The sequence below is a fragment of the Ursus americanus genome, chromosome 12 (assembly GCF_024610735.1).
Source record: "Ursus americanus isolate L20-20 chromosome 12, mUrsAme1.1.p, whole genome shotgun sequence".
Classification (NCBI taxonomy): domain Eukaryota; kingdom Metazoa; phylum Chordata; class Mammalia; order Carnivora; family Ursidae; genus Ursus; species Ursus americanus.
The window spans coordinates 56280892-56308270 of record NC_142138.1 but is presented as its reverse complement, the minus strand read 5'-3'; the positions used below and the strand labels follow the sequence as shown (position 1 = coordinate 56308270).

The window sequence follows — 27379 nt, the reverse complement described above, 5'->3', positions numbered from 1 at the left end:
TTATTTTTGAGAGAGTGAGTGAGTGAGCGGGGGAGGGGAGAGGGATAGAGGGAGAGGGAGAGAGAGAATCTCAAGTAGACTCGGCACTGAGCTTGAAGCTGGACACAGGGCTCAATCTCATGACCCTAAGATCATGACCTGGGACTAAATCAAGAGTTAAACACTTAAGCAGCTGAGCCACCCAGGCACCCCAATTCTAGCAGATTTTTAAAGTATAGACAATCGTGTTGTCAGTGAATAAACATGGTTTTACTTCTTCCTTTGCAATCTGAATGCTTTCTATTTCTTTCTTGCCTTGTGACAATGGCTAGAACCTCCAGGAAAATGTTTACTAGAATTAGGGAAAAGGTATATACTTGCTTTATTCCTGACCTTAGGGGTGAAAGCATTAAGTCCTTTATCATTAGGTATGATGTTATCTGTAGTTTTTTATAAATATATGTTATCAAGTTGAGGATGTTCCATGCGAGGCCTAGTTTGCTGAAAGTTTTTTGTTTGTTTTTTTTTTAATCAGTAATGCATGTTGGATTTTACCAAATGCTCTTTCTGCATCAACTGAAATGATTTTATCATTTTTTAATTTATTAATTTGGTGAATTACCTTGATTTTCAGATATCAAACCAATCTTGCTTTCCTGAGATAAACCCCAACTGGTAATAATATATTGTCCTTTTTATTTATTGTTTTATTTTTGTGTAATGTCTTTGTCCCAGTTTGGTAATAGTTTAACACTAAAAAAATGAATGGGGAAATATTCCTTTCTCTTAAATTATCTGAAAGAGTTTTTATAGAATCAGCATTATTTTTTCGTTAAGTGTTTTATAGAATTTATCAGGAAAGCTCTCGAGGCCTGCAGTTTCCTTTGCAGGAAGGTTGTTTTTTTTGTTTTTTTAATTACAGTTTCAGTTTCCTTAGTAAATATATGGCTATTCGAGTTATCGATTTTTTTTTGAGTGAGCTTTAGTAGTTTTTGTGTTGGCTATGGTGGTGTCACCTCTTTTTCTGACATAGGTAATAATTTCCCTTTGCTTTTTTTCCTTGATCAATCTAATTAGTTTATGAATTTTGTTGATGTCATACAAGGTTTTGTTTCATTGGTTCTGTTTTTCCATTTCATATTTCACTGATTTCTGCTTTGTTCTTTATTACTGCCTTATTGTGGGTTTAGTTTGTTCTCATTTTACTAGTTTAAGTTCCTCATTGGTTTGAGTATTCTCTTTTCTAATAGAGGCATTTAGTGCTATAAATTTCTAAGTATTACTTTTGCTGCCTCCTAAAAATTTTCGAAATTTTCGGTATTTTCATTTTTGTTCATCTTTAAATACTTTCTAGTATTTTTTTTTCACTTTTTCACTTTCTTCTTATGGGTTATTTAGAAGTGCATTATTTAGTTAACAAATATTTAGGGATTTCCCAGGTATATTTCTGTTTTAGTGAGCCTATGCCTCTGGACAATGAACTTCACAAGTGTTGTTTGTCTTTTTTTTTTTTTTCTCCCTGCCATGGTGGGACAGGATGGGTAAAGTGAGCTAGAGTTGAGTATTTCCTTTCCCCAGGTCAGTTAGACTCTGATAACACCCCGGCAGGTCAGGCTTCCTTTAACTGGTTTTCCCTGAGGGCACGTCTTATTAAGAAGAGCAGAGCGGGAGCACCTGGGCGGCTCAGTGGGACGAGCGTCTGACTCTTGATTTCAGCTCAGGTCTTGATCTCAGGGTTGTCAGATCCAAACCTGCACATGGGGCTTCTCCGCACATTGGGGAGTCTGCTTCTTTCCCTCTCCATCTGCCTCTCCCCCCACTCACATGCATGTGCTCGCTCGCTCTCAAACAAATACATCTTAAAAAAAAAAAATGCAGAGGGCCTTTTCACCTTCTTTTGCCAGAAGCTGGGGATTTTTCTGTCATATTTACTGTATGAATCTAGCCGAGCTCCCAAGGGTAGTCTTACAATATTGTGGGTTTCCCCTATGACTGCTCCCCTGGCCTGTTTAACTGTCAGAGTTGTACGCACTGAACCTTCAGCAATTTGTCCGTATCAGTTCGGGTTTTCCTAGCCCAGCACTGGCACCGGACCCCACGGCAGGGTCTGCTGGGGGAGTCTCTGCTCTAGTAAGCTGTGACTCCCTGTATTTGCCAGTCTGTCTCTCCGGTCCTGGGGGCTGAGGTTTGTCCTGTATCTTTCCCTCTCGTATGGATCCAAGAATTGTTGATTTTTTTTTTTTCAATCTATTCAGTGTTTTACTTGGTAGGCAGAGTGATGACTAGCAGGATCCTTACATGAAGAACTGGAAGCCCAGTGTTCTTTTTACTAAATTGTATTGCCTCCTGTTCTTTTTTAGACAATAAGAAAGACATTATTATTTGTCATTTCCCCTCAACAGCCTGGAAGCATGAAGCTTTTCTGGTATGATGGTATAATGGCTTTGGAAACTCTCAGGAAAATTTTAAGAGAAATGAGACCATTGTATGACAAAGTGCATGTATATATCTGTTGAGGGGGAGACAGCTGATAGCAACAAGTAAGGCTAATGTCTAGAACAGAGAAAAACAATTAGCACATTTATTTCAGATCAGCAAATATATATTGAGTGTCAACTCTGTACTCACTACTCAGACACTGCTCACATTTCAATTATCAACTCCAATTATTGGTTTGACATTGTGTCTCCTGTCTTTAGAAGATCCATCATGCTTGCTGGGACCTAGCAATATGTTTGAATATTCAGAGATAAATTAAAAGTTCATCTAACGTTTTCAACAAGGATGGTGCATGAGTCAGAAGGGTCTTATATGTACTTCTTAGCCAGTCAAAGGATTTTTTTAGCCAACAGATTCTAGCCTTACTGAAAGGAGCAGTGGCACTGTGAGAAAAACCTGATTCAAGTCATGCATCTGTAGGGCTTGGGTCAAGTTACTCAATCACAATGTGGCTTAGTTTCTTCTTTTGCTGTCTGTGCTCACAACTCTGAGTCATCTGAGGGCTTTGCAATCATGTTTACACACAACCCCACTTCCAGAGATCAGGGTACAATTGGTCTGGGTTCAACACAACTCTAGATAAATTTAATGTAAGCCCTTGACTAGGGTGATCCATAGAGTTATGACATTATTCCCAGCTTACTCATTGGTCATTGGTAGCAAACCAACTTATTAAGCATAGCTACAAGATAAGGTGTTACAGCGAACTCAATACTTTGTGTCTGATAGTTACCAAATGGAACATTTTTAAAAAACCAGTATGCAATTAAAATACATTTGCCACAGACTTCATACTGAACTTGATGGAAGTGTTTTCTTGGATTCAAAAGCTATTTCACATCTTGCAATTCTCCAAGGCTATCATGATAAAATCAGCTTTTGTTTTACAGACTGTACATATGGAAGGTATATGTAGGAAGCTGGTCTGGATGTGTACTTACTCTGTGTACTTACTGGCATTATTTAGAATGACATGTTTTAAAACTTTCAGAACAAAAATCTTTCCTCTGTATTGAATGTAAATGTGTAAAGAATGTTGCTGTTTTGATCCTTTCAAGTTATAGGACTTTGTAGGTGTGCTTACAATGGGTCCGTGTACATTACTTTGTTGATATTCATACTCAGAGAAGACAAGTACTTTATGGTTTGCATCCTAAAGGATGTGACTGTGCACTGGAGATACGTGTGTGTGTGTGTGTGTGTGTGTGTGTGTGTGTGTGTGTGTGTTTAACTGCTTCTGAGAAGATAGTTTTTAGGCTCCTCCTTTTTGGTCCCTACCCAGTTGGTTTGGTCTCATTTGAGACTGCACATAATTAGCACCAGAAAAGTAAATTGTCTTTCTTTTCTGCATTAGAATTTAGGAAATTGTAGCTCGTTTTGCTGAGTAGCAGTTACTGATTCTGCCATCTATTGGCATCATGTCCTTACATAGATTACTCTCAGTTTTATCATCTGTAAAATGTTTTATAAGGGCCTCAGTTTTATCATCTCTAACATGCACACAGAATAAAATAAATGATACGTGAAAGAGGTCTAGCCCAGTGCTCATGAAATAGTACCTCCTACTATTCATCCGTTTATCTGTCCAAGTACTTTGTGTCTGACTTCATGTTTTGTACTGGGGCGATCACAAAAAAAGACAGCTGGTTTCTAACCTTGTGGTTTAATGACCTAAGGAATGATCAAAGCTCAGGATAGGTGATGCAGCTGGTTTCCATGTTGAGTTTTGTGTTAATGCTTTTATAATCATATTGTTACAAATACGTGTGAAGTTAAAACTGTGGATAACACTATAGATTAGTTATTGCAATATTACAGTGGCTTTGCATTTGAATTTCAAAAATGTCTTTTGTACTAGTTAAGTGCTTTGGCTTATTTGGAAAATTTCAAGAAATTATGCTTTTACAACTAAACTGTTTTCTCCTCTGTTTTTTCAAGTGAGTCGCTTCACTCATTAGTGTAGAAAGTTGGAATTTATTGTAGACTGTCATGTTTTCTACATACTCTATGTCCAGAGAATTCAAATTATCCACTTTCTATCAGGAACTTTCTATGAATAGCTATTATAGTCTAGTCTGTATTATTATTATAACAACAGTAATTTCTAATGCTATCAAAGTGAGTGGGTATCTACATTTTCATTATAACTTCTTTCAAACAATGAGTTGACAATTGAGCTGTAAAAATATTCTCTGTACAGTCCTTGCATTGAAGGGATTCATTTTGGCAGCTTTTTCTTGTCGTCTTTGTTGTCTTCTCTTTCCTTGAAAGTTCCATAAAATTGTCCTCAAGTGAAATGAATATAAAAGAGAAAATTGGCCATTTAGAGTACATTTCCTAGTGCAGGTGTAAGGCCTCGTTTTTACTGAGAGTGACAACATATGGAACCATTCTGATCATGTCATTGGACTGAAGATGAACCTGTTGCTTTCAAGTTGTTTCAGTATCTGATAATAAGGACTTAGGAAGGAGAGCATCCTTCATGCTCAGAGAGACTATTCCTATTAGAAACTGCATTTTCCCAGAAGAGATACAAATTATACTTATCAGAGAGGGAGAGAGGGCAAGAGAAAGAAACAAGCAAGTGTAAAATCATGCCATGCCATCTATGGGTTTTTTGTTTTTTTTACAATAAAGAGCTTTATGTGTTTTCTTCGTAGAATAAAGCTTATGAAACAGTGAGGATCCTGTGTCCTATATCACGGGCTTTTATTTGCTCCATTGTCATTTATGAATACCCAAATGTTCCACAGGGAGAATTTTGTAAGCTAATTGGAACCAAAAGGCAATTATAAGCAGTAGAACTGTAATCAGTGTGCCAAAAATATATTTTTATCCACAATGAAAGTTAAATAACCTAGAAAATAGTTGTGATACTTCACACTTAAAAATCATGCATCTACATGATCTTTATTCTAAGGAGTGAAAATGTTTTTACACACATTCTGATTAATTCACAGAAATCTCCATAAAGAGGGTAAATTAGAATTGTGGTTTTAAAGGGCCAAATTTATCATCCATCTCTATGTAAGCTGGTATTTGCAGAATTAAAATTAGACTATTTTTCAGACTTCTGGTCTCCTGCCATCGTTCTGTATATTAGACTATCCTACCTTTGTTTTAGGAGAATCATTTATAATTCTTAACACCTCTAAAGAAAAAAAACACATTTTTAAAAGCAGTTTAGTTCTTCTTTGGTAGAACAATCAGGAAACACAGCATTGCTTTATGTAGAAGTTTTTGATTTTTAAATTTTTAACTCTTTGCCTCAAAGGAAAAACTGAAAAGTCAGAAAATAAACTGAGCTTGGCGAGAACTAGAGAGATTTCTCCTGAGGGAAGTATCCCTTCCTACCCTGCTTCCAGAGGCAAAGGTGGGGGGAGGGGGAAGAGGTGGCTCTTGACTTGGCCAGGGGCAAGAAGGTGTTAACTTCCCCTTTGCAAACCATAAAAGACTTTTTTTTTTTTGAATGGAGATATGCAGCTGATATTTTATTTTTTTATAGTATTATTTTATTATGTTAGTCACCATACAGTACATCCCTAGTTTTTGATGTAAAGTTCCATGATTCATTACTTGCGTATAACACCCAGTGCACCATGCAATATGTGCCCTCCTTAATACCCATCACCAGCCTATCCCATTCCTCCACCCCTCTCCCCTCTGAAGCCCTCAGTTTGTTTCCCATAAAAGACTCTTAACTCGAGGAAACAAACTGAGTGTTGCTGGAGGGGAGGTGGGTTGGGGGTTGGGGTAACTGGGTGATGGGCATTAAGGAGGGCATTTGACGTAATGAGCACTGGGTGTTACATGCAAGTGATGAATCACTAAATTCTACTCCTGAAAGTAATACTACAGTATATGTTAACTAATTTGAATTGAAATAAGTTTTTTTTTAAATCCCCTTTGCTACCATCTTAGCCCTAAAGCACAGTTGTCATGTTTGCATGCAGCAGGTGGACCCTTGTCTTAGTTTACCATGTCAAGAAATTTTACTTCCCATGAGCCTGCTATATTTAGCACTGATTACAGTTCTGCTTGTAATTAACCATTCAGATGGTCCAGGTGATTTTTTTTTTTTAACGGATATATTTTCCTCATTTTAACCTGGGGAAAAAAACCTGAGTTCAATTGGGAAGAATCTTTTTCATAGAAGACATGTTTTTTCAAACCTTTAGCTATTGATGCATATTTTACCTTCTGTCTGAATTTTCCCTTCTACTTCCCGTTCTCTTAGCTAAATCCTTCTTTACCATCAAGGCTCAGTTTTGGGGCACCTCCTTTGAGGTTTTCTCTGAACCAAAGCGTTCCTGTCATAACACTTCTTGTGTATCCTCATGGTCTGTTCACTGTTCTCCCTTCCTGGTTAGAGCACTCCAGAAAGATAGGAACCATGGCTTTCATCTCTTTATCTCTAGTGCCTAGTAAAATAGGCATTCAGTCTGTAGGTCTAGAATGAATAATGCTAATCAGAGCTGCTATTTCTATACTATGTTATTTACAAGTTTTCAAATTCATTGTTTATGAACTTAAATTATACTTTATGATGTTATCTGAAAGACCATTAAAATATTCATTCGTCTTGTCAGAGTTAAATTTATCTTTGTTCTCTCAGAATAGTCTTAAAGCTATTTAACCTTATGTCCTCAAATTTCTCATCTATAAAATGGGGATTTTAATACCTAAATGACTCACGGAGGTATTATAAAAATCATAAGAAGTAAACTTGAAAGAAATTGAAAAGGAGAAAAAGTATATTTCAGTATATGGCTAATGATTTTGAAAGATGAGCTTCATTTTTCCAGAAGTGGGGAAAATGATTGTTTTTTAAAATTTTTGAAAATTTCATCTCCCCATCTTTAATACGAAGAGTCCCACTAACATATGTAGGCTCATAGAAGACCACTCTGTCCTCCCAATTCCTGTACCCAATTCTTGAAATTTCTTTAATCAGATATTAAACTTTTTACTCCTAATTAGACATAAAAGCACAAATGATAAATTCTGAAGCAAATAGTGTAACTGAACAGGGTAAAATCATGAGCTCTTTTCTCAAAGGAAGGTTGGATGAGGAAGGTGTAAGATGGCTCAAGGAGAGTGAAAGGAAAAGAGGAAGGAACACGAGACAGGAGTTGACAGAAAACAAACTTTGCTTAGGGGATGGTTAGCTTACTTGTGGACTCAGCTGTAGAACTATTGACCTTTAGGGTTGACAGCCTTAAGCAATCTGTCCTGTAACACAGGACCTGCCCAGAAACCCTCTGGGGTCTGGGAAGGGAGGTACAGTAGAGTGGAGTTAGTAGGTCTTTTCTCCTGACAGCTCTCCCTCCAACTTTAGCGGCCAAATCATTTCAAGCGAGTCTTTTCCTTTGCTCTACATTAAAAGACTTTTCTAGTTCTAGAGCACACAGGAATATTAGCTACAGTAGAATTTTCTAAAACTATATATTTTTTTTTCCTGATCTAAAATTCAGGTGCCAGGCTGCATCATAATCAGAGACAAATAAGAACATGAACAAAAAATTTTTAAAAGAATCCAATCTTCTTTGTTAGGAAAACTGATTCTTGACACCAAAGGGCTCATCACTTTGGCATTATAAACCATAGAATAAACATCTCTGGGAACTGTGTTTTTCCTCATTCAGAATCCTGCCCCAGAGCATTTCTTTGTGAAATCCCAAACTTGGGTTTTGTCATTGTCAGTGCTGGAACATAGTTTCACGGTGTTCCTCAGTTGACTTTGACTTTGCTTCTGCACCGCCTCTCACCACTTGCCCTTGTCCGTTGTATGAAGTCAGGAGGAGCCATGGCAGAATCGAAATTGTGGATGTGGGGGTAAAAAGCTATGTGAAAATAGTACAGCTTATTTGGTAATAGTGTGTCACGTGATCATGAGACCTTTATTTTAACAGGTGTTTACCTCAAAATATTGCATTAAATCAGGGTCCCTAATTACAGGGAAGAAGAAAAAGGCAGAGCATGACTATAATACAACAGGGGAGGCCCGGGAGAGATGATTATAGACGATAATAGACATTAGTGAAGGCCCGTAAGAAACATTCTCCCTGGGTGATTGCCAACTGGCTTTGATTGACTAGATCATAAACCGAGTTTGCAGGAATGTTTCCAAGTGTACAGACTGTATTGTGGGAATTGGCAAGCCTCCTGACAAAGTGGGTGAGGTCCTAATTGTTAACTCTCAAGATGGGCATTTTTGGTTAACAGCTCTTCACCTGTATTTTCCCCACGTTTGGCACATGGCAAAATGTAGGTTTTAACGTACCTAGGGGAGGACAGCGCTGTCTACGGAGAAGTTTACACAGTGAAGTCTTTTTTTCCCCAATACAAAGTGACATTATCCAGGGGATCGTTCTGAGGAATTCTGTTGTGGTACGTTTTCTTCTCTTATTTCATTACCATAGAAGCTGCATTCTGCCGTAAGTACTACCAGCGTGTGTCAATCACACCTTACCTTCAGTGGCCACCAGTCCACAGGTACAGCCAACATGACTGTTGATTCGACTCCACAGGTGGTTTCAGTACAGTGTGCACAGGCACATGCCCTCAAGACTGTGGTCCGAATAATTTCTCGGATTATCACATATATTGGATTTTAATTATTCACAGTAATTGGAATTCCTGAAGAGTGAATGAATGAACGTCATTTCTCACAAGTCAATCCTGTGTACCCTGGAAGGTAGAGGACTTCACAGTGAGGTAAAATGAAAGTCATTTAGGGCCTGAAATGTCTTTATCTTCTATAAATAAGTGTAGCCAGATTCAATTACTGACACACACTATCCCTAGTTAAGAATTTGTGGATCAACTGCTTCTTAGTGACGGTAACTGACTGGAGAGCTGTAGGGACTTGGGAAAAGTGGTCACGTAAGAGAAGAGCTTTGGTGGTAAAAGACCTCAGAAATTCTTGGGTCAAAAAAAAAAAAATCCTTGGGTCAGACCCTGTCATGTCACAGGTGAGACTATTGAAGCCATAAAAGATGAAATGACTTGCTCAAGGATCAGAAAGAACAGGAATGGAACATTAGGCTTCTGACTGTCTATCCAGATCAAATTACTACCTCCTAGGTTTTTTTTCTCTAGTCCCAAATTCTATGAAAATGACCAAAGGAAAAGCTAATTAAGGAACCGACCTAATCTGAATGAGATCCTTGAAGATGATAACCATGTTTAGTCATTTTTAATCCCCTAGTATGTAACATAATCCCTCATACTTATGAGGTGGTACACGTTTCATTAAAGCAGTAATTTTGTTCTTAGTAGAAAAAGTCTTTAAAAATATCTAATGCTGCCATGAGCATTTGATGTGTGTGGTGCTGTTACTCAGGATATTTCCTTTGTGATTACTTAAGATTAAAATCTCCAAGGAGAGGAAAACAGCCATTAGTTGTCTGCCACGATTAGAAAAACGAATTTCTATATTTTGGACCTCTGTCAAGCCTGGTTTACTTTTTGGGTTAGATTGCTTCTCCCCAGGGGCGCCTGGGTGGCACAGCGGTTGGGCGTCTGCCTTCAGCTCAGGGCGTGATCCCAGCGTTATGGGATCGAGCCCCACATCAGGCTCCTCCGCTATGAGCCTGCTTCTTCCTCTCCCACTCTCCCTGCTTGTGTTCCCTCTCTCGCTGGCTGTCTCTATCTCTGTCAAATAAATAAATAAAATCTTTAAAAAAAAAAAAAAAAAAAGATTGCTTCTCCCCAAATAGGATTTTTTCCAAGAATGGTAGATTCTTGTTCTTTCCAGATTTTGTAATAAGTAACCACTTGGGATTTGGCCTACCTACATTCAGATAAGTTTTTGCTTGCTAATTTTTTTTTCTTTCATCAAAGATATTCTCTTCTTTCCTTCGCCAGAAACATAGAGTTATTAAATTTTGATTCAGGATTATATCACGTACAACATCTTACCTAGTGAGACTTTAGAGAAAAAGCCTCAAGACACGAAAAACGAGAGCTCCCTTCCCTGCTAGAGAAATCCAGGAACCCCACAGAATACATTTTTTGGATAATAAGAAAAATGTTCTGCAAAGTCTCATTCTGCTATTATATTCATCTCACATATAATAAGTGTAGAAATATAGCTTATGGCTTTTTAGTGGATTTTCTCTTAGTGTACATTTCACAACTTTTAGGTTTTTTTTTTTTTTTTAGAGTTCTTGACACTTCTCTCTGCCAAAATCTCAGTGGTGTAGTAAATACAAACGATCTTGTGTGCATTCAGAAAACCATCAAATATGATCCAGGCTTTTGTCATATGTTTGATGACTTGATGCAATTATAAACCCTTATAAATCGGAGATAAATTTAATTTCAAAGATCCTAGACCAAGATAAGTTTTTTTGAAGTTATCCAGAATTCTAAGCCTATGACAGCCACTTCACTACAAATGAACAGGTTAGGAATATGAATTTTATATAGTCTTTTGAAAAACCTCAGGAGTTTATGCATTGGACAGAAGTTAAAAATCCTATTCTCTTTTGGCTAACAAATGATAAAATCACTTGGCTATGTTTTTGTTCTGTATGTGTGCAGGAATATTTTGGAATTCATTGTAATAACCATTTGATAAAACCGTATGCAATTATGCTTGGCAAATTTTCACGTTGTCCACTGGTGGAAAAATGCACATCTTACTCGTCATACAAGAAGCTGTTAATGACGAAAGAATGTGTATATTTGCAAGAAAACATTAGCACATTTGAGATAAGGAAACGGACTATCTGAATGTAGTATTTCTTGTTCAGGTGAAATTTATACGGCAGTCTGTTACTTGTGGCTTAGCAAACTTGTCTAAATATAAGGAGGACGGTGGGATTATTACCAGGCTAGGCATTTCTATTTTAATAACACACAAATAGCCAACAAAAAAAATTTAGAAGTGAGAAAATTGATTGGGAATAATCAAAAAGCAGTATTGTGGAAAAAATAGAAAATAGTTATTTTTTAGCAATCAGGTGTTTTTAGACATGTTAATTCTTTGACCCTTGTATTACCCTAGTGAGGCATGTGTGGCAGATTTGTCATCATTCTTGTTTCACCATTGAGATTTGCCTAAGGTTACATGGGTTTTTTTTTTATAGCAGAGCTAGAAATAGAATGAGTTCTCCCAGTGCCACATCCCTACTGTATGGTAGTGATTTTCTGTGTTTTCGAAGAACTAGCACTGATGTATATTTAACTGATAACAATGGTTACAGTATGGTGGCAGCTAGGATCACAGATGGCTCCTTACCAAAGGTCCATTTCAGACAGAGTCTTTGTCCTGGTCTTTCCTCCTTTTCCAGTCCTTTGGTTCTGTTGCACGTACTCACAAAGCCCGTCAGAATAATTCCAAAAATAGTGCTTGGTACAGGCCATCCATTATCCATCCATCCATCTGGTCAGTAAACTAATTTGTATATTTGCCTAGATTCCCATAATTCATGGCTACCCTGTGTGTCTTCTTCCCCCGCGTACCCAGACTGTACATTTCTGACAGTGAGAGAGGACTGGGTAAGGTGACAGTTGCGCTAGCCGTTACCCATGTGTGATAAATTGCTTAGTAATCTCCACAGCACCTTCATGCATACGTTGAAAGTGTTTAGGGCATTGTAACTTGGGAAAATTTCCAATCTTTCATAAATAACCATTAATCTGTCCCTTTTAAAATCAGCTTTCCGCATCTGTTTCAAATTGTTCAGTGCTATTCCAGAAGTGCATTAAAGCTCCAATCCAGGTGGTATTAAGGGGGTAAATGAGTCGCAGGGAAAAGACACTCTGCATTTTTCTTAAAGCAATTCTTTCTCCGTTTTGCAAAGTTAGGAGCCAGGCAATTTACGATTAAGATTTTTGGGAGGATATCCTCTGTCATTTTAAGCCATCCTTGTCTGTGAGTTTTAAAAAAGCAGTTTCAGCTCTGGCATGCTAGCGTACATTAATGTTTTTCTCTGTCCAGGTAGATTGTAAATATCATTTCTACCAGCAAACTTAATGTAGTTTTAATTCATTATGGTTCCCTGTGGATTCGTATTGGGGAATAATGAAAAATCGTCATCATCTGAGGTCAGTTAGAAATAAGGAAGTGTCCGAATATACATTTATATGTGTGATGTTCAGGAATTTCAGAGAAAGTTATCAATAATTTTAGTTTGATACATTTTTCTACAGGAAGCAACTTGCTTTTTAGGCCAGAAGGCATTATTATTTTATGAATTATTATTTAATATTATTTTGCTTTGTATCTGCCCTACTTTATTTAATGAAAATAATAAGGGTGCATCTTTTCTTACCATAGATAGCCCATAACTTATTTTCTCAGAGACTTTCCAGAGAAAATATTTTCATAAGAATGAATCAACCTGTGCTGTTAGATTTACAAAAGTCTCCTCACATAATCTAGAGAATGCCCTGCAGAATAAATGCATGTAAAGATAGTACTGTATGGTACATCGGATGACATGTAACTATGAAAGAGGAATGTTTTCAAATTGACCTTGAAAGATGTTAAGGGACTCACAGAACAAATATTAGACAGGGGGATAACTAAAAGAAGATTTCCTATCTCTGGCATTTGTAAGAGGCATAAAAGGAACAACACGTTGATTATCTGACCCAGAATACAATGCCCACACCGGAACGCAAAGAAGAAGAAAATTCAGCTGCATGCCTCTCCTCAAAGTTAGTAACAATTTCATAGATAGATCATCACATAAAGTGCACAAAATCATTGGCTTTGCAAATGGTTTATTTCATAGCTACAGTCTGCTGTTCCATCCATGCGTAGGGGATTGACAGCTGCTCCGCCCATTAGCATTAATGAATTATCAATGTACATCCCACACACATCCACCAGGGAAGCAAAGATACTCCTCCTACACATTACTTTGTTTTTTAATCTTCCAAATGTTGTAGGATGCTTATTACCTTAATAAGTGGAAAATCATTGAATACCGCACATATTCTCTCCCATAGCTAAAACTGACATCTCATAGGAATTAGTGAGGAAATGCAGTTTTATTCATCTGTTATGTTAAATTATCTCTCACATCTTTGTCATCTAAGGAATGCCTAAGACCATTAAAGAAGTGTAACCTGCACCACGAAGGCATTTCATTAAGGAAAAAACAATTCAGAATGACCTTGGTAGTCGGTTGAGTGAAAATTTCCCTCTCCTGAGAAAAGTCCAATAGTGTTCTTGAAATGCAGGGAAAAAGAACAAAATGTTTTTTGATACGGTAACCATATGTCCTGGTTTACCCCAACAGTCCCAATTTATACCTTTTGTCCTGGTGTAGTTATTAATCACTACCCTTTCCTCTCAAAAGATCCTAGTTTGGACAGAAATTTGGATGTTTACCCTAGTTTTAGGACATTTCTTATACAACATGCCCCTTCTACTACTGTCTAGAACAGTTACAGTTCCCATTCATGCTTTTCAGGGCGAACCCTTGGTCTATAAAGGAAGAATGACAAAAAAGGTGGGCCAGTCCATGCACCTTCAGAAGTTATAAAATTCATTAATGTGTCTTCTACTCTTGCATTCTTCGTGTTCTCGCCTCTTTTGTCTCTATTTTGTGCATTACCTTCTTCCACACACTGCTTGCTTATATAAAATGTCAGATAGGTCAAGCAGTGCCACTATACGAATATTTTTGTATATAGAAACAGTTTAATGCTTCTTAGTGCTTGATTGTGTAAAAACAAAGTGTGGTATATTTTCTTCTTTTCAGTTAAGAGGAGCTTAAGGTCATGCTACTCACTGACATGGGCCTATCAGATTGAGAAATACCTCCAATTACAAACATTTATGAAATATTTACTATGCATTTGGCATTCTCTTGCAAAAAAAGGACATTGTCCTGGATTCGAAGAGTTCAGTCTAGGAAAGGACAAGACCGTGTGGAGGAATAATTACATCCACGTGTCAGTGTACTACTAACGGTCTGGGCAGGGGCCAGAGGAGGACGGGGCAAGATTAAATCTGCACCTGCAGAGTGAGGACGTTTCCATAGAAGAGAGGACAGAGTAGGAATGTGTGAACCAAGCTTTGAGGGAGGAATAATTGAAAGAATCAATCCGTATGAGGGACCCTGTGTCAGTTTTGTTCTAGGGAAATAGGTGCCATTGTGTTGGCCAACATGCACTGTCACGAAATATCACTGCCTCTCTTGAACTCTGCTTTCCATAGATGAAGACCATGTGGTCTTTTTCTGATGAACGTGAATTGACAGTTCACCATTCTTGTAAGAGCTGTAATTCTCCAACTTGTCCTTTTACCTTCAACTATAGTTTTTAAAGACCGTCATAGAGCTCTCTCTCTCTCTCTGGCCTCTCCCCTGCAAAATAGACTGATTTGCTCTAGTGTGCTCTCAGAGGTCTGATTCTACTTTTTTAAAAACAATCACCCTAATCTCTTCCTCTTCTGAGCCTCCTTTGGTGTACAGCTCCCACCCACATACCCGCAGATATTGTAGTCAGGGAGCACTGCAGCGCCTCCATGTAGAAAGGTCTGGCTAGGCATGCCGTCCCCAGATACCACACTTATTTACTTGCTTAAAATAAATAAAGCACTCCGAGAATGCCGTTGAATGAGAGTAACACTTCATAGCTACTGTCTTCTCATCACCCTCTAGTTCGTGACTCTCTTCCCTCTGGTACATCCTTTCTGCCTCCTAGTTATACTAATTCCTGTAAGCTCTGTCTTTTATCTTCTGTCTACATTTTCTTCCATGGTAGTCTTGTTCCATTGACTCTTAAGTTTCCCCTCTGTATAATTGCCGTCTAATCCAGGTTATCTCTTTGGATGGCTTATGGAATCACCTCCATCCTTGACTTTCCTCTAGTCTTTAACTCCCATGGTCTTCTCTTCCTCACCCACTCCCCAGACAAGCTCCATAGACTCTAGTGCCATAATGTCTCTAGCACCAGTTCCCCCTCCTCCCTTACCATGATATAGTTCTCTAATGATATTCTCACCTACCAAGCCAGCCATGCCCATCTACAAGCCAGCGTGCACACTGATGTCAGTTTACTTCTAAAGCACATAACCCCTTCACTGAAACCCCCTCACCAGTGATAAATTCAGATGTCTCGAACTGGTTCCCTGCCGCCTTTTAGCTCTGTCCCTCTATCCTCCTCTATGAATCTAATGCTTATATAGAGGCAGTACCAAGCTCTGAAGGTAGAACATCTGAATTTGAATTCTGGTTATATCGCTCGCGGGGTCTGTGATCATGGGGTGATCATTTAAGTTCTCTGTGCCTCATTTTCCTTACCTATAAAATGGGGATAATAATTGGGCCTACTACAAAGGATTGTGAAATGCTCAGAGCAGTGTGTGGCGTACAATAAGGGTGCACTAAATATAAGCCGTTATTAGACTCTACTTGTGTTTCCTGTGCACAACCTGTATTTTTATACCCCTATTCCTTTCTCATGCTTTATTTTGTTTTCAGAATGTTCTCCTCCATTTCCATCTCTATGTGTTTAAACCCCACACATTTAATATTCATGTGCCCCCCCCCACTCTTCCATGTAGCTTTCAGGCAAACCCCTAGTACCGAAAATATCTTTCCCATTTCTGTAGCCTCTCCTCTGCACCTGACAGTATTTACCCCTTCCACCTTGTATTAGAATTATGTGTATGTGTATCTTTGCTCTGAAAAGATAGGGGGAAACAGGAGCTGATTTATGAATTTTTGCATTTTCCTTAGTGCCCAACCAAATTAATATTAGATACTGTATTTGTTGAATGAATGAATGAATATTCCGCTTGATCATTTACCTTTTCCCTGATACACAAGTGCAATACAGTTTTTGAAACTTGCCCAAATGAACGTTTTCTCTTTGCTTGGTTATGTAATTGTTTTCCCTCTGTCCTAACCCCACCCTTCCTCTTCTCTTTTCTGTCCTTTTTCACTTCCTCTGACCCTTCCCCCTTTCCTGCTACACTTCCCCTCTCTCTTTCCCATGCCCCTCCCACTCTTCCCCCTTTACTCCCCTTCTCTTCTTCCTCCTCCTCATCTTTTAATTCTGGATTCCCACTTTATAAAATTTTCTCCACAAACTCATAGCCAAGGTCCATGGGCACAAAAGGATACTGTTTCAAGACAGAAATACTTGCTGATCATTTTTTTTGTTACTTTTCTTTGTCAAAAATAACTGAGCGTGTAATATCCAGTCATAATGCTATTTACTCATCTTAGCTACTGAGAAGAAGCAATTGTTAAATAGTAAATAAAAATAAACCCAATTTTTGGACAAGAAGAAGTCATCTCATAAGAACTTATTTAACTACATGTTCTCATTGTTGCAGTGTGTTTTGAGTATAGTTTGTCTTTCTGTAAAAGGGAAACAATTGTAGGGTTAGTGTCATGAGCTTGTGTGTGTGTGAAGGCAAGCAGAATGTTACATTGTTTTAGGTGTGCAGCATAGTGATTTGACAGGTCTGTATGTTATACTGTGCTCACCACAAGTGCAGCTCCCATCTGTCACCATACAACACTATTATGATACCATTGACTGTATTCCCTCTGCTGTACCTTTTATTCTGGTGACTTATTCATTCCATAACTGGAGGCCTGTATCTCCCACTCCCTGTCACCCCTTTCGCTCATCCCACCAATTCTCTTCCCTCTGGGAATGACCAGTTTGTTTTCTGTATTTATGGGTCTGTTTGTTTATTTTTGTTTATTTTTTTTTGTTTATTTGTATTTTGTTATTTTATTTTGTTATTTTATTTTGTTTATTTTTATTTTGTTTATTTTTTCATTTGTTTTTTAGATTCTGCGTATAAGTGAAATCATATGGTATTTGTCTTTCTCTATATGACTGACTTCATTTAGCATAATACCCTCTAGACCCATCCAAGCTGTCACAGATGGCAAGAGCTCATCCATTTTCATGCCTGAGTAATATTTCATTGTATGCTACCACATCTTCTTTATCCATTCATCTATCAGTGGACACTTGGGTTGCTTCCATATCTTGGCTATTGTAAATAACGCTGCAATAAACATAGGGCTGCATGTATCTTTTTGACTTAGTGTTTTTGTTTTCTTTGTGTAAATACCAGTAGTGAAATAACTGGATCATGTGGTACTTGTATTTCTTAATCTTTTGAGGAAACTCATTACTGTTTTCTGCAGTGGCTGTACCAATTTATATTTCCTGATGAGATTTTTTTTTTTTAAAGAAGAATTTGATCAAAGGTCTCCAAGAATAAATTCTTTAGTATTTTTTTGTCCATTTGGTGTTTAGGTTTTCCTTATCCTGCTAATTTCTTCCCTCTAATTTATAATCCTTTCCTTCAACATCTTAACTGTTGTCTTCTCTTGATCAATTCCCTGTCCGTTATCCTAAATCTGAAAACCACCTTAAACATCATATCATGTTTTCCATTTCCACAAGTCTTGAAATGTCTCCTGTCTTGTTGGAGGAATGCTCTTATGAGTTCTGTTAAAGATACCAATAGTAACCATTTAAATCACATTTCTAATTGCAAGCCTACACAAAACCAATGTATCTACGTGTAGTAGTGAATATAAATTAGAAAGATCAAATATGCTATTATCTCTATATTGGATTGAGGGATGTAAAGTTAACAAGATTGAATGGTAGTTTGGGAAGTCAAACTTGAATTCTTATTTTGTAATTATCATCTGAAACAACACATAAAGTTGAATAATTTTGAAACCTCTCTGCTTCTGCTTTCTTTCCTGAGCCATAGTAAGTTAATGCTTAGGACTGGATAAAACATGTAAGTAATTCTGAGGATTGTGAATAACAACGCGGTGTACACAGCATTATGAGATTATCATTTGTGGTAAATGGATTCTCAAAACTGATAATTTTTTTTTCCTAATTTAGGGTAGAAATTTAGCATCTGGAGAGGTTGGATTTTTTCCAAGTGATGCTGTCAAGCCTTGCCCATGTGTAAGTATGAATATTTTCTTTCCATTTTTTTCCTGGTTTTGATGCTGTAATTAATGGTGCAAGAATGTCGTCTTGTCACTCGATAATTTTATTAATATTTTCTGGGGGGATCATATTATTTCAAGTTTAAATATATGGTCAGCATTATTAAAATTCTAAAATCCTCATGATTCCATTGTCAGAAAATATTTTTAAATGATATATGCAAGGAGAAAATTCAACTTAGTAGAATTTACAAAGCTAAATTGTCTACAAGGTGTTCGAAGGAATAAATCAAAGGTACAGATTAGATGCCTTTTCCCCTTTTCCCACAGAGGTGAGAATGGTATGCTCTAATCTATTCCTAGTCATTTTGGGTTATAGGGAGATATTATACGTCCACTAGTGTGTTTGAAAGCATAATAGAAAGCATGAAATCCACGAATTCTTCAATCAAATCTCTAAATACATTTTTCTGTGCGTTAGTTTGTTGTTACTATTTAATGTCATAATGGCATTTCTGGAAACATCAAACATATTAGAAGGAGAATGAATGAGCATTTACTCAAATATTATTATGGATGAATATAACATAAAATGTACTTTCTGGTGTTTTATTAGATTTATAAATTTCTGTTTAAGGTGACATTATTTTAGCATAAGTTGATGTGTAGGGTGGATTTTTCTATGAAACTTTTGAAGTTCTTGATTTGAAGTAAATGAAATTACTAATATAATGGAGTTGATGGTTAAAAAAAATTCCTTGAGTTATCTTGCTTGCTATATTTCAGTCCTTCCTAGATTTACAAACTGGACATTCTTTTTAATATTAGAAATGCCTGCCATCCTTGATTTCAGAATGCAGTCTGTAGATTAATTTACTGTACTCATTCCAGCTTCATTAATTTCAAAAGCAAAGGGAATCAAAAAGAATTTGCTATTCTTTTGGCTCTGTGATCTAATGTCACATGTTCTTATCTAATAATCTTAGAAAATTGTTGAACTTTGATACCACTCTTATTTAATTATGTAAGCAAAATGAGTTTTTAGTTTTCTGTCATTCGTATGAACAAGATTCAGGTTTCTTATGCTTAAAGCAATATTTATATGTAGGTGGGAAGCAGGAGATTAGACATTCTAATATTAAGATGTTTGGGAACCTAAAGACATCAAATCAAGAATATTAAACATTTCATGTATCAAATTGTTATCTTTTTCAAGCCTCTTAAATATGGCATAAAATGAACTTTTGAAGTTTCATTTTAGGAAAATTCTGGCACACGGCAGGTATTTAATACACTTTGTTGTATGAGTGAACAAAGGGGTGAAAAAGCAAGTGAAAGTTTCTAGCTGAACCTAGGTAGTTAACAATAGTAGTTACTAATTATATCATCTTACAGTGAATGGTATTTGGTGACTCAGTTACTAGAAGGGAAAACATGTTTAGAATTTTAAGCTGGTAGGGGGTTAAAGAGGAATACATAATTATGGGTGGGAATACTACAAAAGTAGGATTGTTTTATAGCTCAAAGTTAATAAATAGTTATTAAAATTTTAGTGCTTAGTAAAATTATAGATTCATTTGTTGGTTTAGAATAAGTTAGGTGAAGATAAAAGTAGGAGGAGAGATTGGACGGGAGGATATATTGAAGGAGTTTGGAAGATGGTATCTCTTTTGACCCCAGGACATATTGTTTATCAGGGGTCCATGAGTAGTGCGGAATATTCCATTCTGAACTCAAAAGTTATTCTCCAGTCTATGCTGTGTCAGTCCCGTCAAAAGTTCTAAAGTATACAGATAGAAAGTTAGAACTGAGGAAAATGCAGGAGGAATACAAATGAGACAATTTTGTGTCTGTTAGAATGGTAACCGGAGACAAAGCCTGGAGCTATAGCATAGTGCAACTTCGGGTAACTCTTTGTGACTCCAGGAGTCCTCAGTGGGTGAACAGGAAGAAAACAGTTCCACAGAAGATATGTCTTTCTTCATCTTGGATCTGGATTGGGAAGAAGAAAGAAAGCAGTCTCCTCTAAGAATTCCTAGCTTTAGATCCAAAAACCACCCAGGTGTGGGGCTGGAATTCATACCAAGTCTGTGACTCAAATAATTCTAAGCTGGAAACAGTTTAAAATGATTCCATGTTGATTGTGTTTCCAGCACAAATACAGATTGTCTCTGGATTGGAGCCTCATTGCCCACAGTCCTTAAAGGATTTCTACAGATAAAGTCCTAGAGAATAGAAGTTCACCGTATGGGATCATCACATTCATGATTAAACAAACCATTTTAAGCAAAATTCAGCAAAAAAATAAAATTCAGAATTAGATACACAAAGATAGCAGATATTGTTTAATTATCAAGTACCAAGGTCAAATGTTTATATTTAATATGGTTGAAGAAATAAAAAAGAATAAAAGTCTAAGAAGAGTACAAGCCACTCTCCAAATTTCTTGGACATATTTCACAAAGAATCGGGCAGAGTAAGTGAAATGAAAACCTTAATGGAAACATTACATGACATATTAGACACAGTTGGGTAGAAAATTGGAAGACAAATCTGAAGAAACTTCTCAGTGAGTAGTCCAGAGAGATTAAGAAATGGAAATCTAACAGAGAATGGAGTGATTAAGTTCAAATGCATGTTATTGAAGGAGAGAATAGAGATAGTGTGGAAAAGTAATTTTCAAATAAATAATGGCAGAGAATTTTCCAGAACTTATGGTAAAACTAATCTCAAGAGTCAAGGAGAGTATATAAAATTAATCAACACATACACACATTTTAGTTCGTTTCAGTGGCCGAACATCAAAAACAAGGAGAAAATATTAAAACCAACCTTAAGGAGAATACAGATAACCTATAAAGAGTTGATGATTTGAGGCATAGCTAATAAGAGCAATAATGGAGGCAACAAAGTTTTCACTTCTGGTAGTTGCCAAGTAGCTCCTGTTGGATCCAGCTTCCCACAGAAAACAACTACAAACTCTGGGCAGGATATTAAAGCAAAAACAACAATCTGAAGGCACTGGCCAAGAGAAGAGTTGACACTCAGTAAAAGGGGATGACACTGGGTTAGTTTCCTGGTTTTGTGGCTGGCTTGAGGACAGATACTGGGCTGCGCCATGCAGGGTTGCTAAAATTCAGATAGAAACCTCACAATATCACTAGCTTGAAGAAGCAGAGTGGAGTTTGAAGGAAACACAAAGTGGAAAGGGAGGCAGGAAATCTCAGAAAGGAAAGCGTCAGAGAGGGAGGAACCTCATGTTCTGTGCATAAACTTCGCCTCAGTTTGGCTGCATGGTGCAGACTCCCGAAGTGGCTCAGTTTAGGCGAAAAGAACGAAACTGAGAATTCATCTGCCTCTCACCACAGGGGAGATAGTTTGCAGTTGGAGTTCAACCAAGTTAACTGCCTACTTTAAGAAAAATCACACTCTTTGTAGAAGCATCACGGAATTCAGAGCTGCTACAGCATATTATTCAAATTGTCCAAGATCCTATCCAAAACTACTCAATATGTGAAGAAGGAGGAAAACACAAACTATACTCAAAAGAAGAAGCAATCAAAGGAGAACAGCCCTGAGATGTCCCAAATGGTGTAATTAGCAGGGAAAGATTTTTAAAGTAGCTATTATTAAAACTATGCTCAAGGACATAAAGGAAAGTATGATCATAATGAATGCACAGGAAACCTCAACAGAGAAATAGGAACTATTAAAAAGAACCAAATGGAGATTCTATAGTGTGAAGCTTTAATATTTCAAGCAGTAAGAATGAAACGTTCAAAGTTTTGAAAGGAAATTAGTCAACTTAGAAATCTATCTTTCCTCTGTAGGGATGAAGTAATGACATTTCTAGCCAAAAAACACAGAAAACTTACTTCTAACTGTCCCCTCCAGCTCGCATAAGATGTACTTCAGGAAGAAGCACATATCTATATTATTTTACATGCATGCTCTATATCCAGTAAAATATTTTTTTAAACTGTACAACCACAGCCAAAGTTAACAACATAAACAACCTGTGATGAAAGTAGAAAAAGGCATTAGGGAAAAACAGTCAAAGATGCGAATATATTCAAAGATAGGAAAGTATCCAGAAGAAAATTATCTATTGTTTTATATAAGAAAAGGGCCCAAAAAAGAAGTGAGGAGGGCCCATGACAGATGGAAAAAGATAGGATCCCACCCTCAGTACAGGGATCAGTGCTGAGAAGATAGTCCTGGCACTTCCCACATCAGAATACACTTAACAAAGAATGAGAAAGCTCTAAAAGGACATCAGGATGAAGCAGCCTGAGACATCGGTTCTGCTTTAGAATGTTCTATCACCTTCATTTTTGTGGATCTTCAGCTTTCCCTAGCCAAAGGAATCCACAGGATATGTTGGAGTTCTTTTCCCTTCTCTTTCCACTCTTTGTTTTCTTTGTTGGTTTTGTTTTGTTGTGTTGTGTTTGGTTTTTTGTTTCCGCTCTCTGGGGAGAAGGATTGAGTTAGGAATAAGCATGCATTCAAAGAATACAAAGAGGGAGAAGGAAGGAGGAAATACTTTTCCATCAGATTTCAGAAACCATGTATATCTTCTAAAGAGAAATCATTGAAGATTGATTACTATTTGTGAAAACAAAATGGTATAAGAAAATATTTGCAGGATTTGAATGGGTGTAATATACTCTATTATTTTCTGTGTATCAGGATTTTACATGGTGGTGAAATTAAACATGTGATCCATAGGTTAAAAATATTTCTATGGACTCTGGGAAACAAACTGAGGGCTTCAGAGGGGAGGGAGGTCGGGGATTGGGCTAGGCTGGTGATGGGTATTAAGGAGGGCACGTATTGCATGGAGCACTGGGTGTTATATGCAAATAATGAATCACAGAACATTACATCAAAATCTAGGGGTGTACTGTATGGTGACTAACATAACATAATAAAAAATTATTATTAAAAAATATTTAAATACTAATAACTTTGGAGATGCTCTGACCAGAAAGATAATTATGTTATATATAACTATTAACCTGAAAGGTCAAAATAGTAACAGCCCATTATGAAAACTGACGTAGCTAAGAGACATATTTACGTTGATCAGAACTCTGTTACAAAGTAAGGGTAACAGAGATTCATGAAAAATTTCTAAATACAAAACAAACTATCCATACTCCTTGTCTTTTCTTAGGAATTTATAAACTTTTTTCCCCTCTAATAATGTGTATTTTATTTGTTATTCTTGGAATATTAGTGTACCCTCTTGGCTTTGTTCGTTTTCTAGTTAAAATCAGCTGTTAGAAGTTTTCTTCTTTTTCTTTATTTGCATAACAAATGTAGTATTTTTCTCTTTTGCAAATCTCCATAGGAGAAAAGGGAAAAATGAATATTTCTCATGACTTTTCATCAGTAAAAGGTTTGGCAGTTGGTAGGCTTCAAAATCAGAGGTTAGAATTTGTGATACAAAATAAGAGTCTATATCCAGTATATATTGTTTATTTTGGCTATTTTCTGGGAAAGCAGAGTGCTATTTGGTTTTCCTAACATTTTCATTTTAATTTTCTGTGATAGGATTAAATTGCCTTGATAATAAATACCAAAAGCTTCCAATTCATATTTTTCTGTTACCTCTCCTCTTGGAGATACAGTGACGGTAAAATGAATGAAAGTATGAATTAAAGTGAAATGAATTATTTTCTACTTATCTGACATATACTATGATTCACTCTGTATAAAATTGCCAATGGATAGTTCCAGGACTGTGCTATTTAGGGTTTTATAGAGCTGAGTCAGCTAAACTGAATTAATGATTGATTCCTAAAAGCTTCCCTTAAGTAAACTTAATCTATTTTTTGGCTTTTTATATTCTAGGTGCCCAAACCAGTAGATTATTCTTGCCAGCCCTGGTAAGTATTAAAAATGTTTATGTAGCTAAGTTGAAATACCATAACCTTAGCTCAAGAATGCCTTAAATGTGGGGGTAGTAAACCACCTTCCATTCCTATTTGTCCTGCGAAAGGTGTTTTCAGATATGACAAAACACCATAATGAATTTATATATTGCTGACCTTTCCATAACTTCATCAGAGTAGGGTGTGTGCCTGCGTGTGTGTGCGTGCGTGTGTGTGCGTGTGTGTGTGCGTGCGTTCACACTAGTGTGTTTGCATGCATACGCTTGACTGTAAATTCAAAGTTTATTAACAGCCACAGAAAAGAATGGGACATAGGCAAATATGTATCTAATATTTTGGAAGAGTAGATTTCATGAAACAGAGAAAAAACCATATGATTCCATTGTCTAAAACTAAAAATGAGCCCAGGAAGGATAGTAGATCCTAAATCGTAATATGAGAGGAGCAAGATGTATCCATGTCTAAAGTTTTGGGTCTACATGGAGCCCACTTACCACTTAGAGACTAGCACTATCCCTAATAGAGACAAAGAAGCAAAGGGGATAGTGATTATTACTTTGTAGACATGATGAGTTTAAGGGGAAGTGATATCTTCAGCTGGAAAAAGTCTATTTAGGATCCAGAACAGTTACGATCATCGTATGGTAAAAACTAATATATGCCAAGCGCTTACTATGTGCTTACATGTTTTATTTCATTTTGTTTTCCAACGTCTCTATGAGGAAGGTTGTTATTATCTTTACAGATGAGGAAACAAAGGTTAAGGCCATGCAAGTAGTAAACAGTAGAGTCAGGATTCCAAGTTATGCCATCTGTACATTGCCTCTCAACGTACAGAACGTGGGCTTATTTACTTATTTATATTTGTTTCCCTGAATTTTATGTTTGGCTTCTCTTAAAATAGCTACATCTGTTTTATCTTCTGGATATGAAGTATATGCATACAAATTAGATGTCAGTGTACGTATGTAAACGAGATATCCTGAGAGTATATGGTACTAGTTCAGTTTGCAGGTGTAGATAGAACACCCGAGCTGTCTGATATGTTTAAAGTGTTCTTGGAGCGCCTGGGTGGCTCAGTCTGTTAAACGTACATCTTCGGCTCCGGTCATGATCCCAGGGTCCTGAGATCAAGTTCTGCATCAGCCTTCTTGTTCAGCGGGGAGCCTGCTTCTCCCTCTGCTTGCTGCTCCCCCTGCTCCTGCTCGCTCACTCTCTCTCTGACAAATAAAATTGAAAAAATAATAAAGCATTCTGATTATTTTCTATTCTATAAGCAAAGCATAGGACATGCCTGGTTGCTACAGGACTACACTGTCCAAAGTATGGGATTCTTCCCATCAGCCCTCTTGCTCTCCCCTCTGTAGCTATTACCTGCTTTCTCTGACCTCCCTGAGCTTGCTGAAGAAATTATAGCAGGCTTCGATACAACTGGGGAGCTCCGCTATATTTTTACTTAGTTAAAGATGAATTTGAGGTCAGAACCACATGGAATTAAAAACCGTGATCCTGACAGGAATTAAATTTGGGGAACAGAGCTGATAGCATGGATAGTCAAAGGGAACAACACGAGGAACTGGTAAAATCACGAGAGTGTGGTGATTATCTTCCTTCTCTGTTCTGGTACTATTTTGCACAGAACTAGGCATAATAGTTAAAGGGTAATGATTTTAGAGATAAATACTAATGCTACAAACTACATGGATTTTATGAAATAAACCGATAAGGTACCTGGGAACCATTCAGGGCACAGGAGATAAGTTTTTGAACACTTTGTTTTAAAATGCACCCTTGCAGATATGTAAAATTCTAGTGAAAATATGACCAGTTAGAATAGTATTGTTCCTAATGCTTAAAAAGAAAAAGAATCAAGGTGTTCCGATGACGGAAGAGCATTGAAGGTAGGAACAAATAAAGATGTTTCATAGTAAAAGTTTTAAATTACTTTTTTTCTTTTTCTTGAGCGACTTTATTCAACTTTATGCTTTCTGCTAGGGGACAATGGTCAAGTATATCAGAAAATGGAAACTTCAATTTTAGAAATACTACACTGTTAAGAGAAAATGATGCCGAATGATGACATGTGGTTCTCAGGTCATTGAGAAGTTGGATACTCACCAACTGCATTGTCTGTTTATTACATCTCTATGTAAAAACAAGTTATTCTCACAAGGTAAACTTGGTCTCTTGGGTAGAATCAAGATGATTATCTTCATTTGCCTGGGTATAGAATTCTAGGTGAGAAATTAGTTTGCATCTCAGATTTTAAGGCATTGCTCTATTGTTTTCTAACTTCCATCTCAATGCTGTTCTGATTCATTCATTCCTTCCTCCCTCCCTCCGTCCTTCCCTCCCTCCTCTCTCTCTCTCTCTTTCTTTCCTTCCTTCCTTCCTTCCTTCCTTCCTTCCTTCCTTCCTTCCTTCCTTCCTTCCTTCTCTCCCTCTTTCCAAGAAAATAAATGTACACCTTTACTTATTTACTTTTCAGTAAGTTTAAATCCTTGAGGGGTACAGCATCAGACAGATTCTCTGGCCAATGGCTTTAGAAGGAAGGCTGCTTTGGAATTTGGCATGAATGTGCCACTGTTCCCATGAGCCTGAGTTCCTTTTCCCCAGATTACTCTGGTTTTGTTCAGTTTGCCACCAGGAGTCACTGTGTTGTTCTTTGTTCTGTACACATAAGCACATCTCTGCCTAGATAGAATTCAGTTTCATGTTGAACATAAACAACTTCAATTTTAAAAAGAGTCGTGTGTTCCCTCTAGTTCTGGAGACCCCGCTTATAGACAGCACAAATTGCCTTGGACCACAGCCTTCCAGACATATTTGTCGATTTCGGGGTCCTTTTCCCAGCAGGCATCCACAGGTTCCAAGATGGCAGAAAGAGGCCATTCAGATTTCTGATTCTTTGTATGTAATACGATTGGGGGGGAGGGCACACACCCTGCAGGCAGGGATGAGGCAAGGGGCTTAAAACTAGGGAACTATCTGAAAATCCATATGAAGAACAGGATGCAGATGCCAAGGTTCCTACCCCATTCTCCAAGTAGTCAGACAACTTACTTTTCCCTACCCTAGCAGGAGACAGTGGAA

At 37.2% G+C, this 27379-nt stretch overlaps 1 protein-coding gene and 1 pseudogene across 2 annotated transcripts in view; one reads left to right on the top strand and one right to left on the bottom strand.

Moving 5' to 3' along the window:
* The window catches only part of VAV3 (vav guanine nucleotide exchange factor 3), a 340350-nt gene that overhangs the window by 280611 nt on the left and 32360 nt on the right, over positions 1-27379 (top strand). For both annotated transcript variants that reach the window (XM_087866143.1, XM_045801631.2), the window contains exons 21-22: positions 18340-18405; positions 24246-24280. In XM_087866143.1, coding sequence (XP_087722269.1) covers positions 18340-18405; positions 24246-24280 — 101 coding nt within the window. The remainder of the gene's footprint in view (positions 1-18339; positions 18406-24245; positions 24281-27379) is intronic.
* On the bottom strand, positions 26780-27110 carry LOC148109196 (large ribosomal subunit protein eL33 pseudogene; annotated as a pseudogene).